The sequence below is a fragment of the Oryx dammah genome, unplaced genomic scaffold, assembly GCF_014754425.2.
Source record: "Oryx dammah isolate SB20612 unplaced genomic scaffold, SCBI_Odam_1.1 HiC_scaffold_8, whole genome shotgun sequence".
Taxonomy (NCBI): Eukaryota; Metazoa; Chordata; class Mammalia; order Artiodactyla; family Bovidae; genus Oryx; species Oryx dammah.
In genome coordinates this window covers 5,070,260-5,089,338 of record NW_024070192.1, presented here as the reverse complement: position 1 = coordinate 5,089,338, position 19,079 = coordinate 5,070,260, and the positions used below count along the sequence as shown (strand labels likewise).

Sequence of the window (19,079 nt, the reverse complement as noted above, 5' to 3'; positions counted from 1 at the left end):
TATATATATATATATATATATAGCCTTGACATACTCCTTTCCTGATTTGGAACCAGTCTATTGTTCCATGTCCAGTTCTAACTGTTGCTTCTTGACTTGCATACAGATTTCTCAAGAGGCAGGTCAGGTGGTCTGGTATTCCCATCTCTTGAAGACTTTTCCACAGTTTGTTTTCCACACAGTCAAAGGCTTTGGCGTAGTCAATAAAGCATAAGTAGATGTCTTTCTGGAACTCTCTTGCTTTTTTGATGATCCAGAGGACATTGGCAATTTGATCTCTGGTTCTTCTGCCTTTTCTAAAACCAGCTTGAACAGCTGTAAGGTCACATTTCACATACTGTTGAAACCTGTACCATAGATGGGTTTTAAATATTCTTGTGCTTGAAAGGAATCATACAGGGTAGGGCTCTGTGTGTGTGTCTGTTTATATACAGGTTTCTTTCACTCAATATAATGTTTGAGACTCCTCTATGTCATGGTATCAGTAGTTTTTCCTCTTTGTGTCACTAGGGAATATTTCATTTATAAATGGACCATGGTGGCTTTGTCCATTCTCCTGTGGATGGACATTTGGGTTCTTGCATTTGGGTTTAGGTTGTGACTGAAGCTGCTCTGAACACTCCTGAGTCTTTGTGTGGACATATGTTTTCATTTCTCTTGGGGCAGGTCTACAGGAGAGGGATCATTGGATCACAGGGTAGATTCTTTTTGAAGCTCCAGTGCTTTTCCCTAGTTTGGAAATTACATACCAGCTGGTAGGCCAGGCCTTTTTCCATTATTTTCATCAGGTGGGTGTGGCTAGCAAGACTTAGGTCACCCAGGCCAGTCTGCCTCAGCCAACAACTGTAATTGAAGCTGAATGTAAATGATTATAATTCTGAGCTGTTTGGTTTAATTTCGTAAAATTGCAAGAAGCTGGTATATTTTGAGGGTTGTTTTTTTTTCAAATAAAAGATTAGGTATAGATAGAGCCCCCATATGAATTTGATTCATGCCTGAGTCATGACCGAGAATTGACGCCGCACTGGAGAGCTGATTCAATGCAAAATTTATGTGCACCGTCCCCCCCCCCCCCCCCCCCCCCCACCCCGTGGGCTTCTGCTGTGTGACTCAGTATTGAATGGACATCAACGACCTCGCTTTGCAGGGTTTCCTGCTGAGTTTTCTTTCCTCCCCGTCCCTCTGCTTGCATTCTGGTCAGCTCTCCACTGCCCCACCTGCCATTGATATTCATCGTATTGTCAGTGAACTCTGTGCAATAATATCCTCCCCATTTTTTATTAAGAGGGATATTTCGTTTTGTAGCTTGGCTTTTCCTCCAGTCTTTAAACCGTCTTCCCTGTCACAGAAGAAATGCTTAATCGCAACCATCATGACAGAATATTCTGATGTGTCCCTCAAGACGCTCTTCACAAATTTCACGTACGTTTCCAGAGCTGAAATTGTCCTGAAACGAGCACTTAAGCAGAAATGAAAAGCTTTGCCTGCTGTGGGCTAGGTGTTTAGCTACTGTTTGTGATTATGCTATGCTGGTACCCCTGACACCAGAGGGAAATTAATAGCATTATATGGATCCCTCTGGCATTTTGAGAAGAAGGATCGTAGGAGTTTTGCTCAGTTTGGGGAACTACAGATGGGAAATATGGAATTTTACTCTCAAGCAACATGAGAAACAGCTTGCAAATGTCTGCTGATTTTTTTTTATGTTAAAAAAATGATCTTATAGCTGATTGTCTGTTCATTTTAAATGTCTTCTCCTCTGCAAGTGCTTTTTGGCCTTTTTTTTTTCCCTTTTGTCTAGGCTGTGAGTTAGGAGCCTTTAACAAAAACACACGGGCCAAGCAGGTGTCTCATGGTCATGCAGGCACCTGTCTCAAAATTCTACTTTTATCCACAGGATCCTCTTCCTGCTTTGGGTTTTCACTGTGAATCAGGGTCTTCTATAATCAAAACGTTAAAAACTATCATATCATAAATTTATAATATTTATTTATATATTTACATATTTAAAAATTATATTATCAATTCATTTAAAAAAATTTCCCCTAAGATATGTGCATGTATAGTTTAACGAATCAGATTGTTCTGTGGGGCTTGAAATAAGCAAGTCTGCTGATTGTCCCCATCCCCGATTCCCACATACGGATGCCCCAACACCGATTTTAGCTGTTTCCTCAGTTGTTTTGGCTCCACATTTTCAACTGCATGCCTACTCTGACATTTCTTGACTTTTTCAGCTTTAAGAATCTTCCATGATTTCTTGGTGTGGAAGGTGAGAATTTGGTTCTCTTATCCATCCCCACCATCTCCACCCCTGCCATCCTACATAACAGACACTGTATTTTTTAAGGTTAGTTCAGTAGTTCCATAGTCACAGCTTTAAAATGGAATATTGTTCAGCCTTAAAAAAGAATGAAATTCTGACAACATGGATGACCCTTGAAAGCACTGTGCCCAGTGGAAAGAGCCAGACTGCATGTGAAGTGTCTGTGCGTGGGTATTCAGTAGACCCCTTCAGTCACATTCAGCTCTTTGTGACCCCGTGGACTGTGGTCTGCCAGGCTCCCCTGTCCATGGAGTTCTCCAGACAAGAATACCGGAGCGGGGGCCATGCCCTCCTCCAGGGGATCTTCCTGACCTAGGGATTGAACCCACGTCTCCTAAGGCTTCCTCATTGCAGGCAGATTCTTTACTGCTGAGCCACTGGAGAAGCCCCATGAAGTGTCCAGATTAAGTAAACTCCGAGAGACAGAGAGTAGCTTAGAGGTCACCAGTGGAGGGAGACGGGACAGGGAGCTACTGCTTCGTGGTTGCAGAGCTTCTGTTCGGTGAAAAGGTGTTGGAACTTTGGGCTGATGCTCGCTCAACACTGTGAGTGTCGTCAGTGCCCCTGAATTGTCCAGACTTTAAAGAGCACGTTTTCTGTTGTATATATTCGACCTTGCAGATAAGAACCTTGGTTAAGAAATAAACAATAGCTTACATTGTTAAGACTGTCAATGGTATTCACTTATTTCCTTTCTTGTGCAATTTTGGTGTTTTCCAGAGTTGGCAGTGGTCTCCGTTTTTTCCCCTTTGCCTAGTTTTCTGGGCACCCGTTGTTAACCCATCACTAGTCTCCCACCGAGAATTGTAGACTCGCCCCCAACATGCATTTAAACCTCCTGGGCTCTACAGCCTGCCTTTTCCCAGAGCCCTCCAGCCCCTCTTCCCATCTGGGGTCTGGTTCTCCGAGCCTGTTCAGTGTTGCTCTGATGTCCTTTTTTTTTTGCACCGCCTGGAGAAGCCCTTTATTCCTTTCCCCCATCTTGACTTTCTTGTCTCACTGCTTCATCTCATGGAGTAAAGACATCCTTAGTGTCTTTCTGAGAAGGGGCATCAGGGAGGTCAGTCTCCGGCTTCCACAGACGCAGAGCCTGACCTGGGGACCCCCTGTGCGAGGAATCTAGGGAGGACGTGCTCTTTGGGGGAGCGGGCTGCTGTCACCGAGTCCAGGCTCATACAGCGCACAGCAGGCTGGTAAATCTAGAGACGAGCTGTCGGGGCAAGGAATAGTGACTTTGTTCAGGAAATTGATGGATGAAGAAAATGGTGGGCTGGTGTCCCAAAGAACCATCTTACCCAAATTCAGGCTTCTTTTATACTAAGAGGAGAGTGGGTGTGCATGGCTGTTGCAAACTTCCCGGTGTCAGAATCTGCCGTTCTTTTCTCCGTTTATGTAGGTCAATCATGATGTTCCTATAAACCTCCAAAAATACAAATGTTATTCTCAGTTCTGCAACTTTTTATCTCTCTGTGAGTGGAAAAGTGTTTTAGAGCCAAGGACTTCCCTGGTGGTCCGGGGGTTAAGCACCGCCTGCAAGTGCAGGGGACATGGGTTCCCTTCCTGATCTGGAAGATGTCACATGCCGAGGAGCAACTAAACCTGTTTCATCTCAACCCTGAGCCCGCGCACCTTAGGGCCCACGCTCTGCAACAGAGGAAGCCACCGTAATGAGAAGCCCACCCACCGCAGCACAGAGTAGCCTCTGCTTGCTGCATCTAGAGGAAGCCTGCACGGACCACTGAAGACCCGGTGCAGCCACGTAAATGAAATAAATAAACAGATGAATAAGATAAAAATAAAAGTCAGAGCCCTGAGAATGGACTATCCTGTATGTTTCAGGCTACCTGCTCGCTGCAACTAGAGAAAGCCTGTACAAAGCACTGAAGACCCAGTGCAGCCAAATAAATGAAATAAATAAATAGATAAATTAAAAAAATAAAAAAATAAAGATTGGAGCCTTGAGAATGGACTATCCTGTATGTTTCAGGTGACGGGCAATATTCTTACGGCAAAAGCAAAAAACCTGTCATCTGGAGTCATGAAGGGGACTGGTCGGTCACGACTTTTTAAATGACCAAGATGCCCTGCAATAAGTGAAAAGATAGGTAAAACCAAGGCCCATCCAGACAATGGACTATTATTCAGTGCTAAAAAGAAATGAGCCATCAAGCCATGGAGAGACATGGAAGTCTTGTGCCTGGTGATTACCACCTCCCCTTCACTAGACTGTCCCCTCCAGGCCCTGCTTCTTAGGGGTAATTGAAGGTTAATCAGATACACTACTTCCTGCTTCTGTATCAGCTAGTTAATATGTCACTACATACAGATTAAAAAAAAAATTGCCTAACATTTAAAGGAGCTTTGCTAGTGTTGACAGTTTCAAGGAAGCTACCCATGTTAAGGGATTATCTTAAAAAATATATATATATATAGGATTTATCATACAGTCCAGGAATCGCACTCTCTGGTGTTTACCCAAATGAACTGAAGAGTTACGTCCGCACAGAAGCCAGCACATGGATGATTACAGCAGTTTTATTCATAATTGCCAAAACGTGGAAGCAACCAAAATGCCCTGCAATAAGTGAATAGATAAGTGAAACCAGGGCCCATCCAGACAATGGACTATTATTCAGTGCTAAAAAGAAATGAGCTATCAAGCCACGAAGAGATATGGAAGGATCTTAAATGCACTTGACTTAAGTGGAAGAAGCCAGTCTGAAAAGTCTGAATACTGTACAATTTCAACTATAAGGCATTTTGGAAAAGGCAAAACTGTGGAGCCAGTAAAAGGATTAGCGGTTGCCAGGGAACCGGAAGAGATGAACAGACGGAACACAAGAGTTCTAGGGCATGGGACTACCCGTCCTGATAGCAGAATAATAGGTGCATGTCTGTGCATTTGCACAAACTCAGAATATACAGCACGGAGAGCGATCGCTAATGTAGACTGTGAACTTCGGGTATAACCATGTTCATGTGTAGGTTTATTGACTGTAACAAACGTCCCACCCTGGTGTAGGATGTCGATGGTGGAAAGGTTATGCATACGTGGTGCAGGCAGTATGTGGGAATTCTTTGTACTTTCTGCTCAGTTTTGCTGTGAATATAAAACTGCTCTTAAAAAAGAAAAAGGAACACATGCCTTTATCTGCTGTATTAGTTTCCTGTTGCTGCTGTAACAAAGCACCACAAGCATAGAACGACTCAGATGTATCGTCCGACAGTACTGGAGATTAGACGTTCAAACTGGTTCTAAGTGGGGTGAAAGCAAGGCGGCAGCAGGGCTGTGTTCCTACTGGTGGCTTCTGGGAAGAACCTGTTGCTTTGCCTCCTCCGGGTTCTAGAGCCCGCTGACCTTCCGTGTCTCGTGACCTCTCCTCCATCTTCGAGTCGGTGGCATAGCAGCTTCCAGTCTCTCCTGTCTGACCGTGCTCTTGGCGTTACATCTTCTTTCTGATTCTGACTCATCTTGCTCTCCCGTAACGTTCCTTGTGATGACGTGGGCCCTGCCCAGCTCACCCAGAATCATCTCCCCATCTCAGAATCCTTAACCACAGCTGCTGAGTCCCTCTTGCCATGTAAGGTGACATGACAGGTTTTACGGATGAGGAGGTGGTCATCTTTGGGGGGGGGCTTCCCAGGTGGCACCAATAGTAAAGAACCTGCCTGCCAACGCAGGTGATGTAAGAGACGTGGGTTCGATCCCTGGGTTGGGAAGATCCCCTGAAGGAGATTATGGCAACCCTCTCCAGTATACTTGCCTGGAGAATCCCACGGACAGAGGAGCCCGGTGGGCTGCCGTCCACAGGGTCACAAAGAGTAGGGCATGACTGAAGTGACTTAGCATGTACATACACATCTCTGGGGGAGAAGTGATTATTTTGTTGATCATGTATGCCCTTTATTATTTCTTAAATTAATTTATGTTTGTACTGGGTCTTCCCTGCAGCACAACAGCTTTCTCTAGTGTCAAGCAGGGGCTACTCTCCAGCTGTGGAGCATGGGCTTCTCATTGCAATTCCAGTGGAACCCAGCTCCATCCCAAGACCAATTCTTGGTCATGTTCCGAGTTGTGGGAGGCAGGGAGGCTGGCAAGGAAAAGGAAGGAAGGAAATCCTGTTGGGTTCCAGGTTTGACTGGAGGACAGAGGACAGGGATTCTTAAGAAAGGGACCCACCTGAGTCGTCAGAGATGCCTTTCCATGTCCAGCATCCTGGATTCTGGTCAAGCCTCCCTTGAGAGGCATAACCTTTCTGATCTGCGTCTTACCACTTGTCCATGAGAATATTGTGTATTTTTCACGTGTAGAGGCAGAAAAAAGATTGGTACCCAGTGATGCCTAGGGATAGAAGGGAGCTTTGACAGAAGAGGTTGGACTTGATGTCAAGAAGGTGACAGGACGCCAAGGCTGGGGAAGTACCCCAGTGATATCGACAGGGATGAGATATGGGGAGGGACTGGAGTGGTCTTACTGGCAGTGTGGTCTAAATGGCAGGCCCTGAAACACGCAAGGATGGAGGTTGCCAGGCACTCCTGTGCCACCTCTGTACTTCTGCACTGGCCTTCCTTGGCGGGAGCTTATCACAAATGGCAGCTCTAGAGGGCTGTTGAACTCTAAAGCAGGTGAGACAAAGTCTGGGAGAGGAATGAATTAGCCCCCGGCATAGAGGAGGTTCCCACAGGCTTCCTCTGATGCTCCCATGGGGCTGATGAGCCACTTTTATCTGGGAATCTAAATGCAAGAGAACTGGGTTCAAGTTCCTGGGTCGGCAGGATCCCCTGGAGAAGGAAATGGCAACCCACTCCAGTATTCTTGCCTGGAGAATCCCATGGACAGGAGACTGTCAGACTACAGTCCATGGGGTTGCAAGAGTTGGACTCGACTCAGCCAGTCAACCACCAAATGTAGACAGCGTATTAAAAAGCAGAGACATCACTTTGCCAACAAAGGTCCGTATAGTCAAATCTATGATTTTTCTAGTAGTCATGTACGAACGTGAGAATTGGACCATGAAGAAGGCTAAGTGCTGAATGTTTGATGCTTTCAAATTGTGGACCTGCAGAAGACTCGAGAGTCCCTGGGGCTACAAGGAGATCAAACCATGCAATCCTAAAGAAAATCAACCCTGAATATTCATTAGAGGGACTGATGCAGAAGCTCCAATACTTTGGTCACCTGATGCGAAGAGCCGACTCCTTGGAAAAGATGCTGATGGTGGGAAAGACTGAAGGCAAAAGGAGAAGAGGGTGACAGAGAATGAGATGGTTAGATGGCATCACTGACTCAGTGAACATGAATTTGAGCAAACTCTGGGAGACAGAGGAGGGCAGAGGAGCCTGGTGAGCTGCAGTCCATGGGTCACAGAGAGTCGGATGCGACTGAGGACGGAACAGCAACAGCTGAGGCAGGTGCGATTTTCTACGGGAGGCGCTAAGATTTTTCCTGGGAGCGTCTAGTGCCGACCCAATGACTGTGTGTGGGTGACGCTCTGCAGAAGAGAAATCATTTTCTTTCCTCACGTATTTGTTCTTTATCGTTGTGTTCGTAATACCTGGTTCTGTCACTCGGAATGTTATTTTGGAGATGGATGATGCAGATATGTTTTTCAAGGCAAGGCGGCATTAAGTAATTTTAGAAACCCATTCAGCATTGTACCTGTCAGTGCTGACTGTCATGCTGTTGCAGTGGGTCGTGGGTGTACTCTAGCCAAGACGTCACGGCCTCTGTAAGGGGGGACAGCTGTGAGTGAGTGTCTAATTCACTAAACACTGGAGAACTTTGGATCCCATTGACTCCACTGCGATTTGAGCCCAACTTCGTTTCTCTCCTTCCCTCTTGTGGTTCCCTTCTCACTGAGGTGGGGATGGTCCTGCTTTGCTCAGTTCCCTGGATCTGCCACTTCCTGGCTCAATGACCTTGGGCAAATGATCTTACTACTTTGAGATTCAATTTCTTTATCTACAGACAGCAGCTATGAAAAACCTAGACATCGTATTTAAAAGCGGAGACATCACTTCGCTGACAAAGGTCAGCATAGTCAAGGCTATGGTTTCTCCAGGAGTCAGGTATGGATATGAGAGATGAAAGCAAACTAAACTCCCTCTTCACAAGGCCCAGATTAAGCTCTCATTTAGCAGTAGATTTCTCAGGGCGGCTTTTCGCCTCGGAATAGTTCCCACCTACCACTGAGGATTAAAGGCCTAACCCAGGTGACACTGAAGAGTTCCAGCTGGGCCACCGAGAATTAGGAAAGTCCCCACTGGAAGGGCTTTTGGGGATGGTTTAATGGTTTGCTGCTTTTCACGGCTTTGCAGGTCATGCTGGCGGCTTCCTACTGGTCCCTCCTGGCCCCGGCAGTGGAGATGGCCACGTCCTCCGGCGGCTTCGGTTCCTTGGCCTTTCTCCCTGTGGCCGTCGGCTTCACCCTTGGAGCGGCGTTTGTCTACCTGGCCGATCTCCTGATGCCTCACTGGGTGAGTACCGCTCCTCCCTGGGCTCTTGTGTCAGGGCGTGTCCAGCTCTGTGCCATGAACCTACTTCTGTTCAAACTCAACACCCACGGTCGTGTCTTTGTTAAGTGGCCAATGATGTCGGAATAGATACTTCAGGCCATTGAGGGCTTTTACCTAGAGGGACTGAATTGTGACTGAACAGAAAATAAGCTCTCGGTGGTCTGACTCATCAGCCCTTCAGTCGCATTTTGGTAAGTTCGGATTTTAAATGCCAGATCTCATTAAACACGCGGAGAACAACTGGACGTCATTTGCTGCGGCACTGTCTGCAGAAGTGGACCTCGACTGGGCAAGGGAGTGACTGGGATGCTGGTCCTGACCCTTAGCGAGCTTATGACGTCACCAGGGAGCTGAGAACACGCTGAAGCACAGCAGAAGACCCTCAGCAGAGCATCCGCTCCACGAGCACTGATTAATAGGAGGACGAGGTGGGGGACCGGGCAACAGGGCTCTGGACTGGGCTCGCTTCTGACACGAAGCAGTTGTATGTCCCTTACCCCCAGTTTCCTTCGTTTGACTTGAGGGTTTATAACTCCCTTTAGGGGTTGCCAGGTAATAATTTTAAAAAAAATCTAAAAAGGCTCCAAGAACTGTCCTGATGTTCCAGCAGTTGAGAATCCCCCCTGCCCATGCAGGGGACATCGGTTCGATCCCTGGTCTGGGAGGATCCCACAAGCCTCGGGGCAACTAAGCTTGAGAGCCATGATTTCTGAAGCCTGCACGGCCTCGAGCCTGTGAGCCCCCCAGCCCCTTAGCTCACTGCAACTGGAGAGAGTCTGCACAGCCATGAAACCCCAGCTCAGCCAAAAATTCGTGAATTAAAGAAAGTAATAAGGCACCAGAATTTGGGTGAGCCGATGATTTTTTTTTTTTTTTGCCTAAACAGGGCTGGGGGGTTGGCTTTGGGGAATGAGCTTGTCCTGGCTCACAGAGAAGCCCAGTACACAGAGCAGGCTGCATTCCGGCTGCGGTCTCTGAGCAGAGAGAGCCAAAGCCAGACCGTGAGATTGTGACCCAGCGCCATTGGCCGAAACCAGCTGGGCTGAAGGGTGGCCATCAGGAAGGACCCAGTGCAGGCACGCGTCACCTTACCAGGCGCTGTGTTTTAACAAGTCACCGAGGTGGGCAGAAGCCCTCCGAGAGACCTGAGCTGGGGCTTGAATTCTCTGCTCACCCAGGAAGGGAGGAGGCGTGGGAAGGACCATCCGGGGGAGAGAGTTTCTCTGGGGATCGTGGTGGGCAGGGAGCAGGTCGGGTTCCCTGGAGTCGGCAGGGCTCATACCCCAGGACGTAGGCTCCTCTTTCTCCACCTGCCTTCTTCCTTCCCCATCGGAGGGAGAGAAGGAAGAGTCTTGGGAGGAACGTGGCCCAGATGCTTGTGAGAAACCGATCACTGTTGATCCGGAGGGACCAGCCTCTGGACCGAACAGCTCATTGTGCTGTGATGTCTGCATGGGAGCTGTGATGTCATCTTGGAGGAAGGACTATGTGTCATTCTCGTTCAACGAGAGCTTGAACGGCCGTGTCAGGCTTGTGGTCCTCTGCGCCCCCGAACCCTCTGCCTCCTTGTTGCTGGGCACGTCTGCTTGGTAATGGCTCTGGGAGGGTCCTCAGGCTGGATTGCCATACCCTACTGTCCAGCCCACCCGGGTTCCGTGTAACCTTGGCGGTGGAGTGTATTCTCCTCGCCCGGGCAGGAAGGCCGGTGGTGTTCACTCCTGGATGGCAGACTGGAGCTGGCACGGCCCCTGCTGGTCTCTTCCTGCCCTTCCCACACGAGCCCCCCCCCCCCCCCCCGCCCCGCAGGCTTCCAAGGCAATATATGGCAGAGGGCTCTTTGTCTCGTGCGGAGTCACCATCTCCTGGTACTGGGGCGGGGAGGGCGGAGGTGGGGTGGGGGTGTCAGCGTATTTGATCAGCTGCCCGCATGCAGAGGCTTTCTCTGGGCAGTGTAAATAGTCATTTGGTCCAAGCGGCGGCACCTTTTTTTTTTTTTCCTTAACCTTTTGCTTCCTGTTTGCTCTACTGCATGCTTTGAATACAGAGAAGATCCCAGGGGGAAGTCTTGGAAAATGAGGCCTGGTTGGGGAGTGGTGGGTGAGCACTGAGGGAGAGAATGAAAGGTCTTCAGAAAGGGCGTAAGAACCATGAACGCCCAGGATCTCGCTCATTGGCAGAAAGATCAACCTGGCAGGAAGCACCTGTTCTGGGACGTTTTAAGAGAAGTTAGTTCATGCTGTTGACGTGAGAAGGGGAGTTTGTCTTGGATGGACTCGTGAACAGATAAGCACTGTCTATAACTCCAGCAGTACCCAAACGCAAACGTGGCTCTAAGAGTGGTGCTGGGGAGCTGTCTGTCCGTCTCTCTGAGACGGGCTGGAGGTTTCCCTCGGTCTCACTGTGAATTTGCCAACCAGACCCAGAAAGGGCAGCAGCTCGGACGTAGGGAAGATGCATCTTGGAGTCTGAGTTATTGGGTTTCGACCTTGAGTCTGGCTGGCTGTCAGCAATGATTGAGCCGCCAAGGGGAATACAGTCTTCTAGGGGAGAAAGCGGTGGCCGGAGTTTGGTTTCAGAACGCTCACTGCAGTTGGAGTTTAGGAGGCAGGAGTGCCGTGGGGCAATTCCAACTGAGATCTCTTCAGTTGACTGTTCATCTCACCTTGCGACAGAGCCTCATGGCTCAACACACGGCCCGGGAGCTGGGCGCAGTCGTGAGAGCAAAAGGTTTTGGCTGCAGCGATGACAGAGGGGGCTCGTCCTGCAAAATGAGTGCCTGGAGGAAGCGGGCCCTGCCTGCAGAAGACCCCACAGCCTCTGCTTTGTCTTCTGGGAGGACTGTGCATGGAGTTTAGGCGAGAGGGAGCAAGCCAATCCCTGGAGAAACAAGCCGGTGCAGGAGTGCGCTCAGCACAGAGGTGCTTTGAGGGATTCTTTTAGCATTCCCTAAACATATCTTTTAAACTTTTCTTAAATTTTTCCTTGGCCCTTTTTTATTTGTTAAGTATTTCTTTGGCTGTGCCACATGGCCTGTGGGATCTTAGTTCCCCGACCAGGGATCAAACCTACATCCCTTGCACTGTAAGTGTGGGGGTCCGAACCACTGGACCCCCAGGGAAGTGCCTGCTGAAGGGATTCTGACATTGACCCATGACGGTCCAAGCACAGGTGCCTCTGCGAGTCCACATGGGAGGTGCCCTCCCTATTTCTTTTTACACATTCAAGACCTGAAGGGTAGCAAGACTCTGGGATGGCAGGAAGGAGATGGTTAACTCTGACTTTGTCCTCTAACTCGGCTCCCCTCCATTTCAGCCTTTCAGATGTATTTGTCTCCCTTTTGGAGCTTGAGCTCCACGTTGCTCATGAAAAGGGCTTTACTCATGACAGCCCGTCAGGTTGAACCCGCTGTGGCCGCGTTAATCCCGCTTGTCCAGTTGCTCCCTGAAAGGGTGTTTATTTTCCTGCATTTATCTGAGCGTAGAGTGGAGGAGGTGGACACGGTCACCGTTAATGGGAAACGAGCTGACAGAGTTGTACGGAGGCTTTGCTAAATGATGGCTTAATGAGAGGGGAAACGGGCGGGGGTGGCTGAGGAAGGTGGAATCGGCCAGGCCTCGGAGGAGGGCGGTGGTGGTGAGTGTGGCTCAGGCCAGTCTGAGCCCACGGTCCCCCCGGACGGCTCTAGGGAGAAACAGAATGGACCGTGGACAGCTATCTGGAGATGCTGACATTTTTGTGATCTTTGCAGTTTGTGTCTATGTAAAGTTAAGATTGGTGGTGACTGCGAAGACTGCACCTTCAGTGTAAAGCAGAGATTTTTCTACTGGTGGGTGGAGGGGAGGGGAGGAGAGGAGGGTGACTGTGTATCTCCATGGCCTCCTGTCTCTCTTTTTAGTCTTATTAATATTGCATTAATACAACACACAAATCTCATTATAAAAATTAAACAGATTTTTATGTGACAGTCCTTTTTTGCTACAGACTATGTCCTGCTAAAGTTCATGTGTTAAACTTAATTTCCAGTATGATGCTGTTAGTGGGGCCTTTTGAAGGTGACCAGGTCATGAGGGTGGAGCCCTCATAAATGGGATTAGTGCCCCAATAAAGGAGCCCCCAGAGAGCTCCCCTCCCCGCCTCCAGCACATCAGAACGTGTGCACACTGTCTATGAGCCAGGAAGTGGGCTCTCTCCAGACGCTGAATCTGCTAGCACTTTGACCTTGGGCTTCTCACCCTATAGAATGGCCAGAAATAAATGTCTGTTGTTTATAAGCCACCTAGTTGATGCTAATTTGTTACAGTACTCTGAAAAAAAAAAAGATAACCTGGTTTTGGAGAATTCCCTGGCAGTCCGGTGGTTAGGACTGGGCTGCTTCAGGGGGCACTGGTGTGATCCCTGGTTGGGGAACTAAACGGAAAAAAAAGTCAGCCTGAATGGAGTAGGATGCTTCCTTTTTCCTGAACTCTTCCCAGATCAAAGTCAACCATCATCATCAGTTTAGTGGGTACCCTTCTAGATTTTTCTCTTTTCTCTCTTCTTTTTTTCCTTTTGGAAAATGATTTACATTGTATCTTATAAATATTAAGACATACCCACTCCCTCCTATGCTTGTATTGTTGAAGTATGCTTCAAATCAACTGTAAAGCAACCTGAGCGCTGACTCCTGTATTTAGACGTGCCTTCTCTTTACATATGTGCATGCCCACATACAGTTTTGCACAGTTGGAACTGTCTGTGCATCCTCTTCTTGTTTGTTATTTTTAAAATTTGAAATGATTTTCCTTTCCTCGTTTCAGCACCTGTACGGAGACCTTCTGTCTTTGTGCAGCTTGCCGGACCACCTCCCTGCGGCTGAGTAGTTCGATCACTCTGTATGTGCGTGTGTGTCCTGGAGGTGTGATTTTGTTATGTGTTTCCTGAAAAACAAGTAGTAACATACAAGCTGTGATGCTGCCACTTGCTTTTGCAGCTTTGCTTTCCATCTTGGCAGCCTCCTCTCTGGGAGATGCCTGCTGCCCCGCCCCTTTCCTCCCTGCCTGGGGATCTGACATCCGAAGAGGCTGCCCAGGGGCTGCAGGGGACAGGGACGCAGGTGCTCCTGTCGGGCAGCGTGGCTGATGCCTCTGGCTGGTCAGGCTCCAAGGTCAGCAAGTGTCAGGGGTATTGCCTTCTCCCCAGCTCCTTCATGAGTCTGTGTCCCGATCCTGTTCAGTTTCCCTTAGTTTTTGCCGTGATGGCACAGAAGATGCCTCTGCTGATAACTTAAATGAGCAGGGTGGGCACATACCTTTTTTAAAAATAATTCTCATTGGAGTGTAGTTGCTTTAGAGTGTTGTGTACAGCGAAGTGAGTCAGCTACATGTATACTTATATCCCCGCTCTTTTGGGGTTTCCTTCCCATTCAGGTCCCCACGGAGCACTGCGTTCCCTGAGCTGTACGTGAGTTCTCATTAGCTGTCTATTTTATACGCAGTATTGCGCATGTGTCTAATATGTACTCAGCTGTTGCTGGTGTCAGCTTCCGGCTGCCAGAGTTGCTGTGAGGGACCATGTGTGACAACTATTTGGAAGGGACAGATGCTGCAGGAGGCAAGTATTTTGCCCCAGGAGGGGTGATGGATGTTTTCCTTTCCTTCATAGACTCTCTCCGTCTTTAGCGTTCTGATTCTACTTAACGGAAGAATACCTAACAGAGGAGGTGGAAGTGGGGAGAGTGTCAAGGATCGCTTACAGGAGGAGAAACTGCAGTGGAGTTTCTACTTGTAGAATCGGTTGTCGTTGTTGTCCTTGAGTTGCTAAGTCGTGTCGACTCTTGTGACCCTGCAGCCCGCCAAGCTCTTCTGTCCTTGAGATTTCCCAGGCGAGAATAGTGGAGTGGGTTGTCATTTCCTCCTCCAGGGGATCTTCCCAAACCAGGGATTGAACCCACCTCTCCTGCTTGGCAGGTGAATTCTTTACTGCTGAACCACCAGAGAAGATCCCAGAATTCTGGTATCAAAGAAGAAAAGGAGTGAATTTTATGGATGGAGATGTTGGTTTGGCCAGTTCTTTGAGAGGAAGGAGCTGGATTTTAAAGCCCCTGGAAAAGCTAAAAGCTTGTCGTCTCCCATATCGAGCCCTGGGGATATGTGACAGAAGGTGTATCCGCGATAGCAGGACGCGGACGCTGGCTCTGAAGATGTCCTGTGCAGCTCTGTGCCTGTGGCTCCTTTGGTCCTGTGTCTTGGGGCTGGGGGGAGGGGAAGGGATCGTCAGCCGTGTGACTCAGAAGTACACGTTGTCTCTAGAATCACAGCCAGTTCCCTTCAGAGCCTCCCCTCTCCAATTCCATGGGTAAATAGTAGGTGGACTCACCTTGACCTGAGCAAGACCAGGGTGTTCTGAATTTAATGCAAAAACTGATAGACTGTTGCGAGCCCGATGGCGCCGTCGGTCCCCAGCTGTGAACACAGTCCTTCCAGCATTTGCACACTCTCTCCTGCTTACCCTGCAGAATGCAGTTTGTGTGTTCTTCACCAGAAAGCTTTCCTGGCCATCCCAGGTGTTGGCACTTCCCACATCTTGACCCTTCTTTTCCCTGTGGATAGCAGGCCTTCAGGAGGTAGGAATGAAGAATAAATGAATGGATGGAGATACTGAGCGGTAGATGGTGTTAGTCGCTCAGTCGTGACCGACTCTTTGGGACCCCACGGACTGGGATCCCCTCTGTCCATGGGATTCTCCAGGCAAGAATGCCGGAGTGCGTTGCCACGCCCTCCTCCAGGGGATCTTCCCGACCCAGGGATTGAACCCAGGTCTCCTGCATTGCAGGCAGATTCTTTACAGTCTAAGCCACCAGGGAAGTCCAATGAATGAATGGAGATATTGGGAAGATCAAATAAGATCATCTTCATGAAACCTCTTTCCAGCCTCAACTTCCTGGTGGTCCAGTGGTTAAGACTCTGGGCTCCCAACACAGGGGTGGTGATGGTGGTTTAGTCGCTAAGTTGAATGCAGGGGGCCTGGGTTCAGTCCTTGGTCAGGGAACCAGATCCCACATGCTGCAGCCAAGAGTTCACACACAGAAACTAAAGATCTCGAAGACCACAACTGAGGCCCAGCGCAGCCAAATAAATAAATAAATGTTAGATATAGATTTAAAGCGCTTTATAGCCTTGGGTTATTTTCCGGAGGCAGGTCTATGCTCCTTGGCAGCTGACCGCTTTCTGGGCACCAGAAACACAAGCCACAGATAGTTAAATAGAAAAACTTAATCTGAAGTGTGGATCTGTTATAGGCTTTCTCATGCTTTGTTTACTTTCTTAATTATGTTTGCTTGAGAATCTAAAGACTTAATACTGCCGTTTAGAGTCAACATTTTCTGAGCAATTGGACCAGGAAGTGTGCTCGAGGGTGGAGGTGAGTGGGGAGTGGGTGGGAAAGAGCAGAGAAGTTGCCTTTGGTGCCTTAGGAAAATACTGACGCCTGGACCTCCCTCAGGAAGCTCTGAGTCATTGTGTCCCAGGCAGGGCCTTGGTCTTTAAATGAAAACATCCCCATGAAGGCTCTGATGTTCAGCCAAGGCTGGTGACCTCTGATTGAGGCAAATTATAACTTGCTTTGATTCAGGTGCTATTGCTTGGATGGTTCACTGCAATCCAAGTACCTTTTTTTTTCCTTTGGAAGCCAAAGTCTTACTGTTTATTGCAAAGCACTCAGTAAAGAGGGAAGAAGGGCTTCCTGCCGGTGATGGAGGGATGGTTTTAAGATGAAAAGGGAAAAGGGACCTGGCTCTGTGGTTGGTCAACTTGGGGGCACACCAGAGCCACCTGGGAGGCCAAGCAAACGCAGGCGCCCTGGCCCCACCCCAGGCGCTTGAGAGGAAGCCGGGGCATCTGCAGTCTGTCTGCTTTTTCTTGGAGGGAGTGGCATGTCACTTGGCAATGTGGGATCTTAGTTCCCGACCAGGAATGAAATCCATAAGCCCTGCACAGGAAGTCCCTGAGGCGTCTGCATTTAGAAATGGGTCCCCAGGGGCTTTTGATGCTGACCGGAGTGAAGAAATCACAGAGCAGTCCAGCAAGGTGTGCTGGAGGAGTCTGGGCAAAGGTCCTGTGTGAGGGACACAGATGGGAAACCTGGGCAGTGGGGTACCCCAGACCCTGTTTCTCATAGTCTCCTTAAAAATGTATATATACATATATATATATATATATATATATATATATATATATATAATGACAAAGGAACTTACAAACAGAAACAGACTCACAGACATGGAAAATGAACTTGTGGTAAAGGGGGTGGTGAGTTTAGGCGTTTTGGGTCAGCAGACACAAGCTATTATGTATTCAGCAGATAGACAGCAGGGTCCTGGTATATAGCACAGGGAACTGTGTCCTGTATCCAAAGTGAACCACAATGGAAAAGAACACGAAAAAGAATATGTCTAATGGAATCACTGTGTTGTGAACCTGAAATTCATACAACCTTGTAAATCAACTGTAGAAAAAATTAATTTTTTTTGGTAATTGATGTGAAATTCACATAACATAAAATTAACCATTTTATGTGTGTGTGTTTATTTTTGGCTGCACACTGGGGCTTGCCGGATGTTCTCTGACCAGGAATTGAACCCAGGCCACGGCTGTGAAAGCCTGGAATCCTATCCACTAGGCACCCAGGAACTCCTAAAGTTGGCCATTTTGAAGTGCACCATTCAATGACACTTAGTACCTTCACAGTTTTGTGTAACCAACATTGCTATCTAGTTCCAGAACATTTTTCTTCCCCCCCCAAAAAGGAAACCCCCATCCCCATTAAGCCATCACTCCCCACCCCTCCCTTACCCCCAAGCCCTGGTCACCACAAATCTTCCTTCTGTTTCTGTCGATTCACCCATTTTTGGCTATTTTTCTATAAATGCAATCATACAGTGTGTGACCTTTTGTGTCTGCTTTTTTTTTTTCTTCTTTAAACTCAGCATAATGTTTTCAGGATTCGTCAACGCTGTAGCCTGGTCAGAACCTCGCTCCTTTTTATGTCTGAACGCTGCTCCACTGCCTGGTCATGTCATGTTGGTTTCCCATTCATCCACTGCTGGACATTTGGGTTGTCTCCACCTCTGGGCAGTTGTGAACAGCCCTGCTGTGGATGTGGGGGTACAGGGGTATAGGATTCATTCGTATGCTCTAATTCTCAATTCCTGGGGGTAGATATCATGATCTCTATTTAACCAGTTGTTAGGTCATTCCAGGCGGGCAGTGTGCCTAGTGGCTCAGATGACCCACAGTTTGCTGGAGATGCAAAACTCTCTGGAGTTCAGCTCTGAATAAGAGGTGGCCAGGGCTTCTCCAGTGGGCACTAGTGGTAAAGAGCCTGCCTGCCAGTGCAGGAGGTATAAAGAGACATGGGTTTGATTCCTGGGTTGGGAAGATCCCATGGAGCAGGGAATGGCAGCCCACTCCAGTATTCTTGCCTGGAGGAGCCTGGCGGGCTATAATCCATGGGGTCGCAAAGAGTCTGAGCACATACAAAATACATTTCTGACTATTTACTCTCCATCCAAAACCCTTTGCGATCTTCCCCTCGGGTCCACGCCGTTTTGTCTTTTCTCTTTAACATGGATTTTCCCTAGGGCTGTGCTCCAGGCACCTCCTTACCTCCTTAGCTTCAGCTCAGGCTGGTCTTCTGCCCCCTGAGCCAAGCGTCAGCTGCTGCAGCGGGTTCTCAGGCTGTGCCCATCATCATCTGAGCTTTTCCTCACGGTCTCCCTCTGCTGAGAACCACTTTCCTCCTTCACGTGTCAGCTGGCCAGTCCTTATTTAGGACTGGAGGAGTCCTTTCCTCCAGATGTGTTCCTGGAGTTCCCATCTGGGTGAAGTGCCCTGCCTCTCTAGAGGTAGCCCTCTCCGCCCAGCCCCTGCCTGGCACTTGCTTCCCTGGTGAACTGTCAGCCTTGGCGGCAGTGTCTTGATCTGTCTTGTTTGCCCTGAATCCCTAGCACCTGCCACAGAGCACGTGGCCTGGAGCTGGGGCCTCAGAGCATCATTCGTTTGAGGATGGAGTGAGTGTGTGTTTGATCCCAGAACTCTATTCATCGCTGCATCCTTCTGCTTACACCAGTGCCTGGATCAGGCTGGAAGCTGTGGCCCCGCTAATACCTCCCAATGCAATAGACACTTCCTAAATGGGGGCTCACTGAATGAAAAGGAGAATTATGTGAACTGCGTGCCTTTACATTTGTGCGTAGCTCCAA

At 48.6% G+C, this 19,079-nt stretch overlaps 1 protein-coding gene across 2 annotated transcripts in view; it reads left to right on the top strand.

Annotated features, from left to right (window-relative positions):
- The window catches only part of SLC39A11 (solute carrier family 39 member 11), a 280,572-nt gene that overhangs the window by 35,190 nt on the left and 226,303 nt on the right, over positions 1–19,079 (top strand). For both annotated transcript variants that reach the window (XM_040244330.1, XM_040244329.1), the window contains exon 4: positions 8,645–8,803. In XM_040244330.1, the coding sequence (XP_040100264.1) occupies positions 8,645–8,803 (159 nt within the window). The remainder of the gene's footprint in view (positions 1–8,644; positions 8,804–19,079) is intronic.